Source organism: Rhamphochromis longiceps, linkage group LG14 (genome assembly GCF_057381845.1).
Source record: "Rhamphochromis longiceps isolate RC_006_pf linkage group LG14, R_longiceps_female_GT1.1, whole genome shotgun sequence".
Classification (NCBI taxonomy): Eukaryota; Metazoa; Chordata; class Actinopteri; order Cichliformes; family Cichlidae; genus Rhamphochromis; species Rhamphochromis longiceps.
The window spans coordinates 27517207-27531412 of NC_140570.1; the positions used below are offsets into that span (position 1 = coordinate 27517207).

A 14206-nucleotide genomic window follows, 5' to 3' on the forward strand; every position below is an offset into this window, starting at 1 on the left:
TGCAGTGCCGCTGCATGGGAGTCGGACGCACCTGAGCGGCACCTGCAATCACGCCTCGCCGCCTTAAAGTCTGTGCTCTCTCTGCTGTTGTGTTGTCAGGCTGTGAGCTGAAAAGCTACAGCTGGCTGTATGCGTACAGCAACCATGTGTGAAAAGTGGTCAATAAAGAAATGTTGAAAAGCAGCGGGTCTGCCGTGGTATGTTTACAATGGAAGTAATGCTCCTGAACCTCTGCGCATATCCCAAATGCGCACAGCGTCTGCAAATCAGGGCTGTACAAAGTCACTTTCATCTTTACGCAGGATTGTAAGCTGTCATCTGTGAGGCGTGAGCGGTGTTTGTTTTTAACATAGTTCACAGTGGAGAATAGCTGCTGACATAATGTGGATCCGAAGATCCATAATTGGCCTACCTGGGGTTGAATGAAATTTGCCTCAGATCGGTCCTGGTAACGCGCTTTCTGATTCTCCCATTTTTGTAGCTCTGATGTGTGCATCAGTTTAATCGGCTTGGAATACAAAGCGCGATTGAACACGTTATTTTTTTATGTGTTATTTTGTGAAATTAATGAATCACAATTAACGCGTACTATGATCTAGGACAGCGGTCCCCAACGCCTGGGCCACAGACCAGTACTGGTCTTTGAGTCATTTGGTACCGGGCCTCTAGAGTTAAGGCTTAATATAGTTACAAAATACCACAGCTTTTGTCTTGGATAATTTTATTTTGTCGTATTTATCCGGGACACCTTAAAGGCCGGTCTGTGAAAATATTGTCTGACATTAAACCGATCCATGGCGCAAAAAAGGTTGGGGACCACTGATCTAGGACATCCTGGTGACTGTAGTATGCCTCTGCATGGCATTACAAAAGACTTACTAGTACAAAATGTTAACTTTTTTGTCAGCCTTGATAAACAACAGAAGCCCGTTTAAGCTTGATAAGCTGTTGTTAGAGTTTATTTAATTTTACTTTTGAGTATCACCTCATGTTTACTGGTTCCACAGCTATAAGAGCTGTTGGTCATAATATCGGTTTGGATATCTGGTGAGAGGGAACGCCTTGTCTTCCCCCGAACAAGCTGGCGAAGTTGGCCAGGGAGAGCGAGGTCTGGGCTTAGGCTACTGCTGCCACAACCCGGCCCCAGATAAGCGGAAGAAGATGGATGGCTGGATGGATGGAGAAAGAATTTTGATCATTTGTCAGAAGAGGAATTTATGAACATCGTGCAAAAAAATTATTAAAGCTTTGCCAAATAGCTCAATATACACTGCTGAATAAAACATTTCTGGAAAATTGGTCTGGTCATATAGTAGGAGAGGGGATTGTTAATCAGTTTTAACTCGGTTGGTGTCATTAGAAATAACAACAGGTCCACTAGACTGTCAACAGTAAGACAACTCACAGAACAGGAGTGGTTTTACAGGTTGCCACTCGGTTGTCTTTCTGGCTGCTTTTCTTTTTCACTTGCTTTGCATTTGGCTACGGTCAGTGTCAGTACTGGTAGAATAAGGTAATACCAGAACCCTACAGAGGTTGCACAGGTAGTCCTACTCCAAGAGTCTCCAACTTCAGTACTCGAGAGCTACTTACCTGCAGCCTTTAGATGCATCCCTACTCCGACACAGCTGAATCAAATGGTTGAGCTACCTCTTCAGCATGCCATCAAATTTGGCAAAGGCCTCGTAACAAGTCAATAATTTGATTAGGTTTGTTGGAACAAGGATGTATCTAAAAGGTGCAGGGCTGTACAGTGGCGTGTCCAGCGGGGTGGCCTGGGGGGGCACAGGCCACCCCCCCAACCAGACTGGCCACCCCAGGTGCCACCCCAAAGGCAAAACAATAAAATTCAATCAAATATCAAATGTCCGATTATGTTTTCACGGTGAAGCTCAGATATCCGAGTGTAAGTGAATGCAGCATCGGCTTCTGCGCTATGTGCATCACGTTAGCAAAGGTAGGAGAGCCAAGCACGAAAGACGGCACTGCAGGAAAAGAAAATGAGGACAGAATAAATGTCCCGGTAAGTAATATTAAGTTTGTTGAGTTTAGTAAACTTTGGTGAAATTAGAATACCAAGGAAAAAATAACACTTAAAGAATTATTGCAGCCGTGGAATACAATGGGGCAAAAAAGTATTTAGTCAGCCACCGATTGTGCAAGTTCCCCCACTTAAAATGATGACAGAGGTCAGTAATTTGCACCAGAGGTACACTTCAACTGTGAGAGACAGAATGTGAAAAAAAAAATCCATGAATTCACATGGTAGGATTTGTAAAGAATTTATTCGTAAATTAGGGTGGAAAATAAGTATTTGGTCACCTCAAACAAGGAAAATCTCTGGCTCTCACAGACCTGTAACGTCTTCTGTAAGAAGCTTTTCTGTCCCCCACTCGTTACCTGTATGAATGGCACCTGTTTGAACTCATCATCTGTATAAAAGACACCTGTCCACAGCCTCAAACAGTCAGACTCCAAACTCCGCCATGGCCAAGACCAAAGAGCTTTCGAAGGACACCAGGAAAAGTATTGTAGACCTGCACCAGACTGGGAAGAGTGAATCTACAATAGGCAAGCAGCTTGGTGTGAAAAAATCAACTGTGGGAGAAATCATCAGAAAATAGAAGACATACAAGACCACTGATAATCTCCCTCGATCTGGCGCTCCACGCAAGATCTGATCCCGTGGGGTCAAAATGATCATGAGAATGGTGAGCAAAGATCCCAGAACCACACGGGGGGACCTGGTGAATGACCTGCAGAGAGCTGGGACCAAAGTAACAAAGGTCACCATCAGTAACACACTACAACGGCAGGGAATCAAATCCTGCAGTGCCAGACGTGTTCCGCTGCTGAAGCCAGTGCATGTCCAGGCCCGTCTGAAGTTTGCCAGAGAGCACATGGATGATACAGCAGAGGATTGGGAGAATGTCATGTGGTCAGATGAAACCAAAGTAGAACTTTTTGGTATAAACTCAACTCGTCGTGTTTGGAGGAAGAAGAATACTGAGTTGCATCCCAAGAACACCATACCTACTGTGAAGCATGGGGGTGGAAACATCATGCTATGGGGCTGTTTTTCTGCCAAGGGGACAGGACGACTGATCCGTGTTAAGGACAGAATGAATGGGGCCATGTATCGTGAGATTTTGAGCCAAAACCTCCTTCCATCAGTGGGAACTTTGAAGATGAAACGAGGCTGGGTCTTCCAACATGACAATGATCCAAAACACACCGCCCGGGCAACAAAGGAGTGGCTCCGTAAGAAGCATTTGAAAGTCCTGGAGTGGCCTAGCCAGTCTCCAGACCTCAACCCCATAGAAAATCTGTGGCGGGAGTTGAAAGTCCGTGTTGCTCAGCGACAGCCCCAAAACATCACTGCTCTCGAGAAGATCTGCATGGAGGAATGGGCCAAAATACCAGCTACTGTGTGTGTGCAAACCTGGTAAAGACCTATAGTAAACGTTTGACCTCTGTTATTGCCAACAAAGGTTATGTTACAAAGTATTGAGTTGTATTTTTGTTATTGACCAAATACTTATTTTCCACCCTGATTTACGAATAAATTCTTTACAAATCCTACCATGTGGATTCATGGATTTTTTTTTCACATTCTGTCTCTCACAGTTGAAGTGTACCTCTGGTGCAAATTACTGACCTCTGTCATCATTTTAGGTGGGGGAACTTGCACAATCGGTGACTGACTAAATACTTTTTTGCCCCACTGTATATCAGACAGTATGCTACTGAGGGCAGCTAACACAAGAGTTATGAGTTATAATATATAATCTAAGTCGTAACAATGCTGTATGGAGCTGCAGATTTGGTTGCAGGTTAACATAGCTGGACTGGCCATCGGGCATACCGGGCATATGCCCGGTGACTTATTTTTTATTTTTTTTTTGTAATGGCATGAACAATGAGAGGTGGTGGTTTGGCCAGATGCAGGTCGATGTGTAAAAATAACTCAGTTGTTTTTAGGTGGTTATGGCGGAGCTTCCACAGAGGCCAGGTGGATGAGGGAAGGGGAGGCAGGAGGAGAGCCCCGAGGCGGCCACCAGTCCGAATGTCAGGTGAACTGAACTTCAGGTAAGAAGTTATGACCTGCAGTCTATCTGGGTCAGATATAAACCAAGTTTAGGTGTAGTTTATTTTCGTTGTGCTGACTTTTTACTGTCAGTTACAATAACTGGTACTGTGATGGAGAAACGGGTTTACCTTTTAGGTGACATGAATGAGTTGAAGGGAAGTTATGAACTGTTTCTGAGAGACAAATAACACCAGGATCCTTTTTTATGTAGCTGACAGCTGGTAACTGTGCAGGGGCGGGTCTAGTAAAGTTTTGCCAGGGGGCCAGGTAGGGCATTAACAGGGAGAGGTGGGCACAAAGAAATACTTTTCTTTCTTATTCTCATTTAAAATATCTCACTTTTATTAAATAATTATCTAAATCTTACAACCAAAGTTTTTATCTGACGTAAAATGTATAGAAATCATACATATACCAACAAGACTGTGTACATCACTGTCACAACAGCATTTGTTTTCATTCAAAGTCTTTATGGCTTTAATACCTGGTGGGCCGGTCTCTAGTCAAAATGCCCGATTTTCTGTCCCAGTCCAGCCCTGCAGGTTAATACTGGCAGTGTCACCATGCCAGCTGACTGTATTTCATCATCAGCCAGTGTTGTTCTTTATCAATATTACCAAAGTTTACCATAAGGCAGCATAGAAAGTATTTACTTGCTTTCAGGTTTTATTCAAATGATAGTCTTTTCATTTGTTTCCCCACTTTTTTCCTGTTTCAAAATCAAACACCAGTTTGTGAGAAGATTATCTTCTTTTTTTGATTGGCACATAAAGTTTTACATTGCCATTGGCTAATTTGTCAATTGTTTGTTACAAATGTTTGTAGTTTAATATTCAAAAATGTTTTTGCCCAAAACATATGTGCACTACATGTCAGTAAAAATACTATGCAAATATTGATGTCCTTGACTGCTGAATAAACATTGACTGATTGTATCTCTTGTACTTTATCAACGCAGTATCTAAAAACTTTGCACCGTAGTGGTTAAAATCTCATTCTAATAAGAGTTAAAAGTGCATTCGGTTATTAGGTTTATAGGGTTACTGAATTATGGTTAACGGTTGGTAGAATTTTTTTAAACATTATCTGCCAATTACATCTGCCACCCTTCTCTAAATCTGTGCCCCTACCTGGCCTCCCCAACAAAAATTTTCTAGACACGCCACTGGGGCTGTAGCTCTCAAGGACTAGAGTGGAGACCCCTGTCCTACTCTTTCGGGATGGTACATCAATACCTGCCATTGCCAGAAGGGTTGTTGCGTCTCCCAAGACAGTCTAAAGAACAGGAGATTCCAGGACACAGACAGTTACTCTAAGAGAGCTGGACAGGGCCATAGAAGGTCTTTAACCCATCATCAAGATCGTTATCTGTTCCTGTGTGCTATAAGAAACGGGATGAGCACAGGCAGCAGCCTACAAAATTACCTCACAGACCACCACTATGAATGTTTCTGACCAAATAATCAAAAGCAGACTTCGTGACAGTGGCCTAAGGGTCTGATATAATCTACTGGGCCCAGTGCTCATAGCTCAGCATCAAGGGGACCCACTTGGTTTTTGCCATAAAATACTAGAATTGGCAGGTCTACCACTAGCGCCCTGTGCATTTCATACGTGTACTCCGGCAGGTTCACCCGGAGTACATGTAATAAATGTGAAAAGGTCTGGAGAAACTGTGGAGAATGTTGTATGACTGTGAAATTGCTCACCATGACTGGTTTGGTGATGGGTCAATGATAATCTGGGAAGGCATATTATAATTTTACACTTTACTTTATGCACACCAAAAAATATCATTTTTCTTCAGGCTAAGACAGTAAACATGAATTTAATTAAACTGATTACAGTAAAGTCTAGTCTTAAGTCACGAAAAAACATGCCTTGAAATCACATCCCTGGATGGCCTAAAATTGGCAATCTTTAAATATAATTTAGAAAAAAACAAAACAGTGTTAATTTTTTGGGCTATTTATACTATTCATACTATGACCGAATTTACTCAGTTCACATTAAAATTATATTTGCACTTGGTGGCTTGGTGACTGATACAAATTCAAATGCTAAAAGAAATCAAAATGTTACAAGAAATTGTATCAGACCATTGAGAAATAAGATAAGATAAGATAAGATAAGATAACCTTTATTAGTCCCACACGTGGGAAATTTGTTTTGTCACAGCAGGAAGTGGACAGTGCAAAAGTTATGAGGCAAAAATTAGAATACAATAAGAATAAATACAGTACACAACTGTACAGAATAGAATAAAATAAAATACTATATACAGTAGAATAAAATAAAATAAATATACAATAAGATAAAAATAGAATACAAATACAAATAAATAACTCAGAACAACACACTGTTTCAATGTGACTTTACATTTATTCATACAATTAACTTTCAATTATATATGTTCATACACTAAATAAATAAATGCAGAAAAAATTATGGCATATGAATATGAACTTATTTAAGAAAAAAGTAGTAAATATTTCATTTAACTACAGAATGAAGAACGATTGGAAAATTAACATTTTGAGATTATTAATATATTATGACTGATTTTTGTTCATTAAATATTTCTTAGTGTTCTTTGCAGGCTTAAACAATATGATAAAACACTTTGGAGCAAATATAAATATTATTAGCCCAAAGCTGGAGGCCAGAATAGCAAAAATCTCCACAACCACTGTAAATTTCCCAGGAGAGCTGACATATGCTGGGATAAAGGTGATCCACACTGCACAGAATATCAGCATGCTGAAAGTGATAAGCTTGGCTTCATTGAAATTATCAGGTAATTTGCGAGCTAAGACAGCTAAAATGAAGCAAAAGGAAGCAAGCAGACCTATGTAACCGAGCACAGCCCAGAAGCCAACAGCAGAGCCTAATGCACATTCCAGGATGATTTTCTCCTTGTATGTGGTTAGATTTTTAATTGGGAATGGAGGGCTCACTACCAACCATACAGTACATATTAAAACTTGAATAAAGGTGAAAGACACAACAGTCATTCTTTGCTGTGGAGGACCAAACCATTTCATGACATTGCTACCTGGAAGTGTCGCTTTAAAAGCCATTAAAACCACTATAGTTTTCCCAAGTACACAGGAGATACAGAGTACAAAGGTTATGCCAAACGCAGTGTGACGCAGCATGCAGGACCACTCTGATGGTGCTCCAATGAAAGTTAATGAACATAAGAAACACAGAGTCAGTGAGATGAGCAGCAGAAAGCTCAGCTCAGAATTGTTGGCTCGGACAATTGGAGTTGTCCTGTGATAAAAGAATACAGCCCCAATTATGATGGCCAGACAAGCACCAAGAACTGAAAATGTAGCCAGGATGATCCCTAGGATGTCTTGAAATGAAAGAAACTCTACAGGCTTAGGGATACAGGTGTCTCTCTTTGCATTAGGCCAGAACTCTTTGTGGCAGGGTAAACAGTCAGCTGAATCTGAATAAGAGAGAAAAAAACCCAATAAGTGTCAAGTAACAGCTGTGTGCAGGCAGGAAAAGGACCCAAAGTGCAGACTCCTCGACAGGCAAAGGTATACTTCAAAACTCAGCTTTATTGCTGGATGGCAAAACGTAACAAAACCCGAAAATACAAAATAAACTTTCACAGGCATGCATAAAGACAGAACACACAGCATAAATGGGGGTAGATCACAACACAGACATAGAGAAACACAGGGCTTAAATACACAGGGGGAGCAATCAGGGAATGGGTAACAGTAGGGAAACACAGCTGGGGCAAATCAGGCCTAACGAGACAAGGGGACGCAAAACCAGATACATTAACATCAGACATGGACCTTCAAAATAAAACAGGAAACATAATACAGACTGAACTAAAGACACAGACTCACATGCAGGCACTGCAACAGAGGGAACAAAGACATGGGACCAGGGCAGACAGACACTGACTGGACACAGGATATAGCAACTAAGGATTACACAGAGACATAAACCATAAGACATAACTCTAACGAAGAAACCAAAGAATAGAAATGATAAATGATATATAAACTCAAAACCCTGGGTCAACGACCCAGGCATCCTAACAATAAGAGGCTACTAGGAATTAAATCATTGTAAATTGTATTTTTTCCAGTATAAAATGATTTTAAATGCATGGAGAAACATTTGATTTTACCTGTTATATTACTGATCTCTCCCTCAGGACATGCTATACAGTCATAGCAGCAGATAGGTTTTCCTTTTTGCAGCATTTTACGAGTTCCTGGAGGACAACTGTTAGTACAGACTGACACTGGCACCTGTCAAGACAAGGTAGCATAACAGATATAAATATTACAGATATAAAGTAGCAGCAACTTGTTCACCAGAGTTTAATAAGTCAGATTCTCATCATTACTTTTCTGCTATCCTCCATCCAGGTTATGTTTCTGTTAATCTTAAACTCGTGGCCCACTCGTAGTGAGGCATCATACAGCCCTACAGTTACTATCTCAATGATGCCACTCCCACTTTTCTGCCAGTTAACCAAGTCATAAATAGCCACAGGATCCCCATTAGCATTAAATGACACATCATATCCATTTTGGGAAAAATTTACTTTCTTCAGCTCAGTTAAAACCTGTAAAGACAGTAAGAGAGAGAAAGAAGAACATGGGACATTGCAATAATACACATTGATAGTTCTTTTTATCTAAGTTATATTAGGAGTTATGAAAGACATTGGCATTAACATGTTCAGTTCTGCTTACCCGATTGGACTGTAACTTGATTAGTTTGTCACATTTTGCTATGGCATTTGTTTTTTGACACACTGCATTATGGATGGCATGTGCTATTGCATACACAGCCTTATACACCATGTTAGCAATTCTGAGCTGAGATGTGTCAGTGTACTCGCTTTGGAGATTCTGTATGTCTTCATTTCCATCACACATTTTCTTCTCTATGGCAGGAGCTATAATTACAAAAACACAGATAATAGTGTTTTCGAGCCTGTAAGTAAAACTAGATTACAGGCCTGTTACATAGATATTAGAAAATTATTTTAGTAGAATGACTTACATTTGTAAATGGATAAAATTATATTGATATACAAGAAAAATTAAACTAAACCACTGGAACTTGACCTGAAAAGTCATTATATCAAGGGAGAATATATGCAGACATATGCCTGCGTTCACTTCATATTTGACCATTACCATTAGTGGAAAAAACATGAGCAGCAGTAGCTGTTGTAACACTACAATTTTGGGAAAATGATTTAAAAGCAAATGAAACTGTTACTTTTTTTCAGACTGCAGTTGAATGCATCCTCCCAGAACTCAGTAAACACTGGCGAGGCAGACACTTGAGTGGGAGACAGATTTAACAGGAAGTCTCTGAGACCTGGGATTGCAGACTTCGGAATACCAAATCCAATGGCCCCAGCACAGAAACTGTACTGTGTTAATTCTGTGCTTGTTACCCATGATTCACTGCCTATCCACTGGCGAGGTGGGGAAGGGTCACGTGATAGCTCCTCCAACAGGATCTTCATGTCTCCAAAAGATGCAAATGCCACAACAACTACAGCTGTAGACCTGGAGAGACAATGTAGTGCATTAGGAAAATGTTTTTTAAATGTCTTCACATGATCAAACATTTATTTTAAAGGTAATTACACAAGTCAATGCACAATAATTATCTTTGATAAAGAAACCTGCGGATAACATCTGCTACTCTCTGAAATCTGCTCTGTGGGTTTGTCCGATAGAAAGATACAGAGTACTCCACACAGATCCCCTCTTTCTGTGCTGCTTGGAGAAAAGAAGCCATGCCATTATTGCCATAATCTGAATCTGACCGGACAGCACCTATCCAAGTCCAGCCAAAGTTTTTCACCAGCTTGGCTAGTGCTTCAGCTTGAAACTGGTCACTGGGAATTGTTCTGAAAAAACTTGGGTACTGCTGCTTGTCAGATAAGCATGCACATGTGGCAAAGTGGCTCACCTAAATCACAAAAAATAAAATAGAATAACTCTGAAACAGCTGCACAAACGCGAACAGTCAACAAATACGTTTTCTAGAAAGGCAAAATATTTACCTGAGCAATGTTAAAAGCACTAACAAGTTGTGACATGGTAATAGATGGCGTAGACCCAGAGTCACCAACAACAGCCATCACCACACCAGACTGAGAGCAGTTTTTACCAGTGTTAAACTGAGCCTCCAATCTATTTAAAAACTGAAATGCCACATGCACTGCCACAGGTACTGATGCACATGAATCATAGATCCGATAACCAAGCTCAATTCCAGGCAGCAGGTCTGTGCTGTTGTTAATCTCTTCTATGGCAAAGACCATCGAACTTGTGGATTGCAGCTCAACAGTGTCAATGCTGTAAACAATCATGTCATTTTAAAATTTTGACTGTCAATTCAGGTAAAGATATTATACGTGATAAATTCAGCTCAGCGGCAATAATGTTGCAAACAGCTAGTTTAGGTACATCAAATCACTGCCTGACCAGAAATCAATATAAAATTATAGATAACAATTTACTGTTAAATATTTATAATATAAGTAAAAAATTCAGTTCTGAAAACACAAAAACACTATTTTAAAAATCTAAATGACTTACTATTGTTAGAAGAATTATATTATAAATACTTATATACCATGAATCATCATACATGTGAAAACATTTTTAATTTTACATAGTCCAACGTGTTTGTAGCACCCTCTTCTTCCACTTACTAACCTTCCTTTGCATTTCACAGGTGCAGGCATGTTGGTATACTTATTATAAGCTGTTTGCGTGTAAGAGTGAAGGGAGAAAGTGCCGCCAATAATGAAGTCCCCATCCTTTGAGAATGCAGGTGGACGTGTGCTACCCTGCAGCTTGCAATTCACAGATGATTCCACAGTACCAACCTTGGCGCCTGTAAGCATAGCCCTTTGACTCAGATCATCTAGGCACACAGCCAAGGCTGTGTTCAGGTGAAACAAACACACAGCCAATACCAGACAAATTATAAGATCATCCATCCCGCATTGATGTCAGTTGTGTGTATACGGGTGGAAATGCTTTTTTACTGGATTATATAGCTCTTCAGACAAGATTTTTTTTAATGATCACTAGGACATCCCCTTTCTTGGTCATCTTTGAGTAAGTCTTTATTTTATATGAAATGTGTGCATAGCCTTACTATTACTATTGTTTTAATCTATCTGTTCTCCTCTTATAAACTACTTCAGGAAGCACTGTGCACTATTCAATAGTGATGTAATAATGTGGACATACAGAGGTAATACACATTGTACCATTAATTACACACCAAGGTATTACTCAAATGACTTGTTATGAACACTTTTTTGTTTGTTTTTGCTTTTAAGATAAGTAATATTAAATTGAAATTTATATGATTTGTATTTATATAAAAAATGATACATTATACAATCAATCATATCCCTCAAGATATTCGGCAGGCAGGCTCTGTGGAGGTTTTTAAAACTAAGTTGAAGACACATTTGTTCACCTTATCCTATATGTCTTAATTCTATGGCTTTTAGTTTTTAAATTTTTATTGTTTTTAACTTGTATTGTGTCTCTTACCTGTATTGCTATGTATTGCTTTTATTTTATTTATCCCTTTAGTTGTACAGCAATTTGAAAGCGCTTTATAGATAAAGTTATTATTATTGTTATTATTATTATTATTATTTATGCAATTACGTAAAAACTAGATACCTCTGAGGTGAAAATGACTTTCCCTTGGAGTTAACAGCAGGTGGAGCAGTCAGATCATAGAAGTGAAGTTATCTTCCACAAATGACACACACTCCAAGATTGGATACCAAGACATGTTGAATACCAGAGCAGCTGACCTGAGACAGAAGATTATGGCTAAGCTGGAAACCTGGCCCCTCTTTGGCCAGTTACTAAGACTATATGAAGTACCTTCTGAAAGTCTGCTAAGCTTGACCCTACTATTACCCAGCTGATACATAAGGAGATAGCCACAACTGATCATATGCTTAGTGAATATCTCACAAAACAGAAAGTTCTAGAAATACCATAGGCTGAGAGAGGAGCTAGAGAAGATGTGGAAGGAGAATGCAATGGTGGTCTCTGTGGTAATCAAAGCATTTCACCAGTGACCTCCCAAATTGGGGCAGTGGCTCCGGCAGGTTTCAGAAATGAAATCTGAGATGTCTGTCTAGAAGAATGCAGTCCTAAGAACAACAGAGATTCTTCACAGGATCATCAGTCTCCCAAGACTCTGGTAGAGGACCCAAGCTTGAGGGATAAAGACTACCTGCATGCAGGACTAGTGGAGAACTTTAACCTGTTGAAATGTGAAATTCTGTGCAGTATTTGGACTCAAATGTTTCATGATATAATGTCTTATACATGATATTTGGACACTATTATATTGTTATAATGCTTTTTTTTTTTTTTACCTGAAAACAGTTGTGGTAGTTTCAGAGTATTAACTATAAATCAGACATGCAAAATGCATTTCTGATTTTTCTACTTTTGTTAATAATATATCTATAGTAATCCATAGAAAATCATGTCTGTATTTTCTAATGCCTGTGTTTTAATCTTGAATCCAGCATTGTTGTCATTTTATATTAAACCACTAGGACCTAAATAATTAATAAGTTGCTATACAAATTAAATGCTAATCTAACTCATCAAGTCATAGTTTTCAAACAATTTATTGATAAGCAAAAATAAGATGTTGTGTCTTCAAAAACCTGCTCTGATTGCATAATAAGAGGTATGAAGGGAAACAAAAACAAACCAATTACTGTTCTTTAGCACCTTCCCTACATGGCAGCACTCTTTACTTATCTTATATCAATGGAAAAAAAAAACCCTCTAAAAAATAATTTAAGTCAGCATTAACAATAATGTTCAGCTTTCTGAACCTGAGTTGAGAAATACTCAACGGATACATTTAGGCTTACCTCAATGCACAGGATCTACAGTCTGTCTCCTGTAGAGAGGTTGGATTCTGTTCCAGTGAAAGGAACTGGGCAGGGGTGGCATATTTGCATGCTCCTGTTTCGGTGCCTGTACATTACGTTTTTCCCTGGTTCTGACTGTTGTTTGCCCTTTTGTGCTTAACAGCAGTTCAGAATACTAGGCCTTTTGGGAGTCCCAGGGTCTGGGAAGGTGCCCTTACCAGGGCATCAATTGTGCTTTTAGGGGACTAAAATGCTTACATGAGCAATGGCAGTGTGATCTGGAAAGGTGTGACTGGGAGGAGTAGATCCTTACCTTACTGAGTGGTGTTTTGTTATTGGATATCTGTGCTAACCATAGTCTGCCCATAACAAACACCATGTTTAAGCTTGAGTGTCCACAGGTGCACTTGTAAACAGAACACTACAGTTTGATGATTGATGATCATTTTTGTAATGATATCATCAGCTCTGTGGCCAGATGTCTTGGACATTCAGATGAGAAAAGGAGTAGCACTGTCAACTGATCAAGACTTGATTGTGAGTTAGATCAAGTAGCAGGGCTGGTAGGGGTGGCCAGGTAAAGTGTTTCTCTTCTTTACCTGTTTGGCTGGCATTTTTCTGGACATATTTACTGTCAGCTGTTAGCATCAGATGTTAGCATCAGCTGTTAACATCCGCTGTTAGCCGCTGGGCTGCTTTCGGACAGACGGCTTTCAGACATTATACCATCATGACTGTTAAGGTCCTGTTCTTCCGGGCTCTTCTCGCTGGGTTTGTTCTGCAGTCCTTACATACAAGGCCTGTCTCCTCCACTCTAACGGTGTGTTCACACCGAACGCGATGGACGCGAACAAAACGCCCCAAACGCCCCTAATTTGACACGTGCACATTCGCGTCTCAACGCGTGTCCAAGAAAAATCCATCGCCGCGTGAACCGGAAATGTGGGAGGAATGTGGGAGGAAGTTGTGCCAGACCGGTATCTTTGCAAGATGGCAGCTGTCGAGCTAGCGCTTGAAGAGAGAGTCTCCCTTCTCTATTTACTGTGGAGAGCAGAGCAGCGGCGTAAAAGACGTCCTCGCCGTACCTGGGTCCATCAGGTCCTCCAGAGGCGTGAGCAGTTTGGTGAGTTTCACCATTTGCTCCAGGAGCTGCGCCTGGATGACGGCCGATTCCA

The 14206-nt window shown here is 40.2% G+C and overlaps 1 protein-coding gene across 1 annotated transcript; it reads right to left on the minus strand.

The window, feature by feature from the left end:
• Window positions 1–6642: 6642 nt before the first annotated feature.
• LOC146654256 (extracellular calcium-sensing receptor-like) lies at window positions 6643–10955 on the minus strand. Its single transcript, XM_085380555.1, has 8 exons — window positions 10816–10955; window positions 10158–10452; window positions 9774–10063; window positions 9359–9654; window positions 8824–9017; window positions 8472–8693; window positions 8250–8373; window positions 6643–7547 (listed from the first exon to the last, which is right to left on the minus strand). The coding sequence occupies exons 1-8, from the start codon at window positions 10842–10844 to the stop codon at window positions 6643–6645; spliced, it is 2355 nt and encodes a 784-aa protein (XP_085236681.1). The 5' UTR covers window positions 10845–10955.
• Between the last annotated feature and the right edge of the window lie 3251 nt (window positions 10956–14206).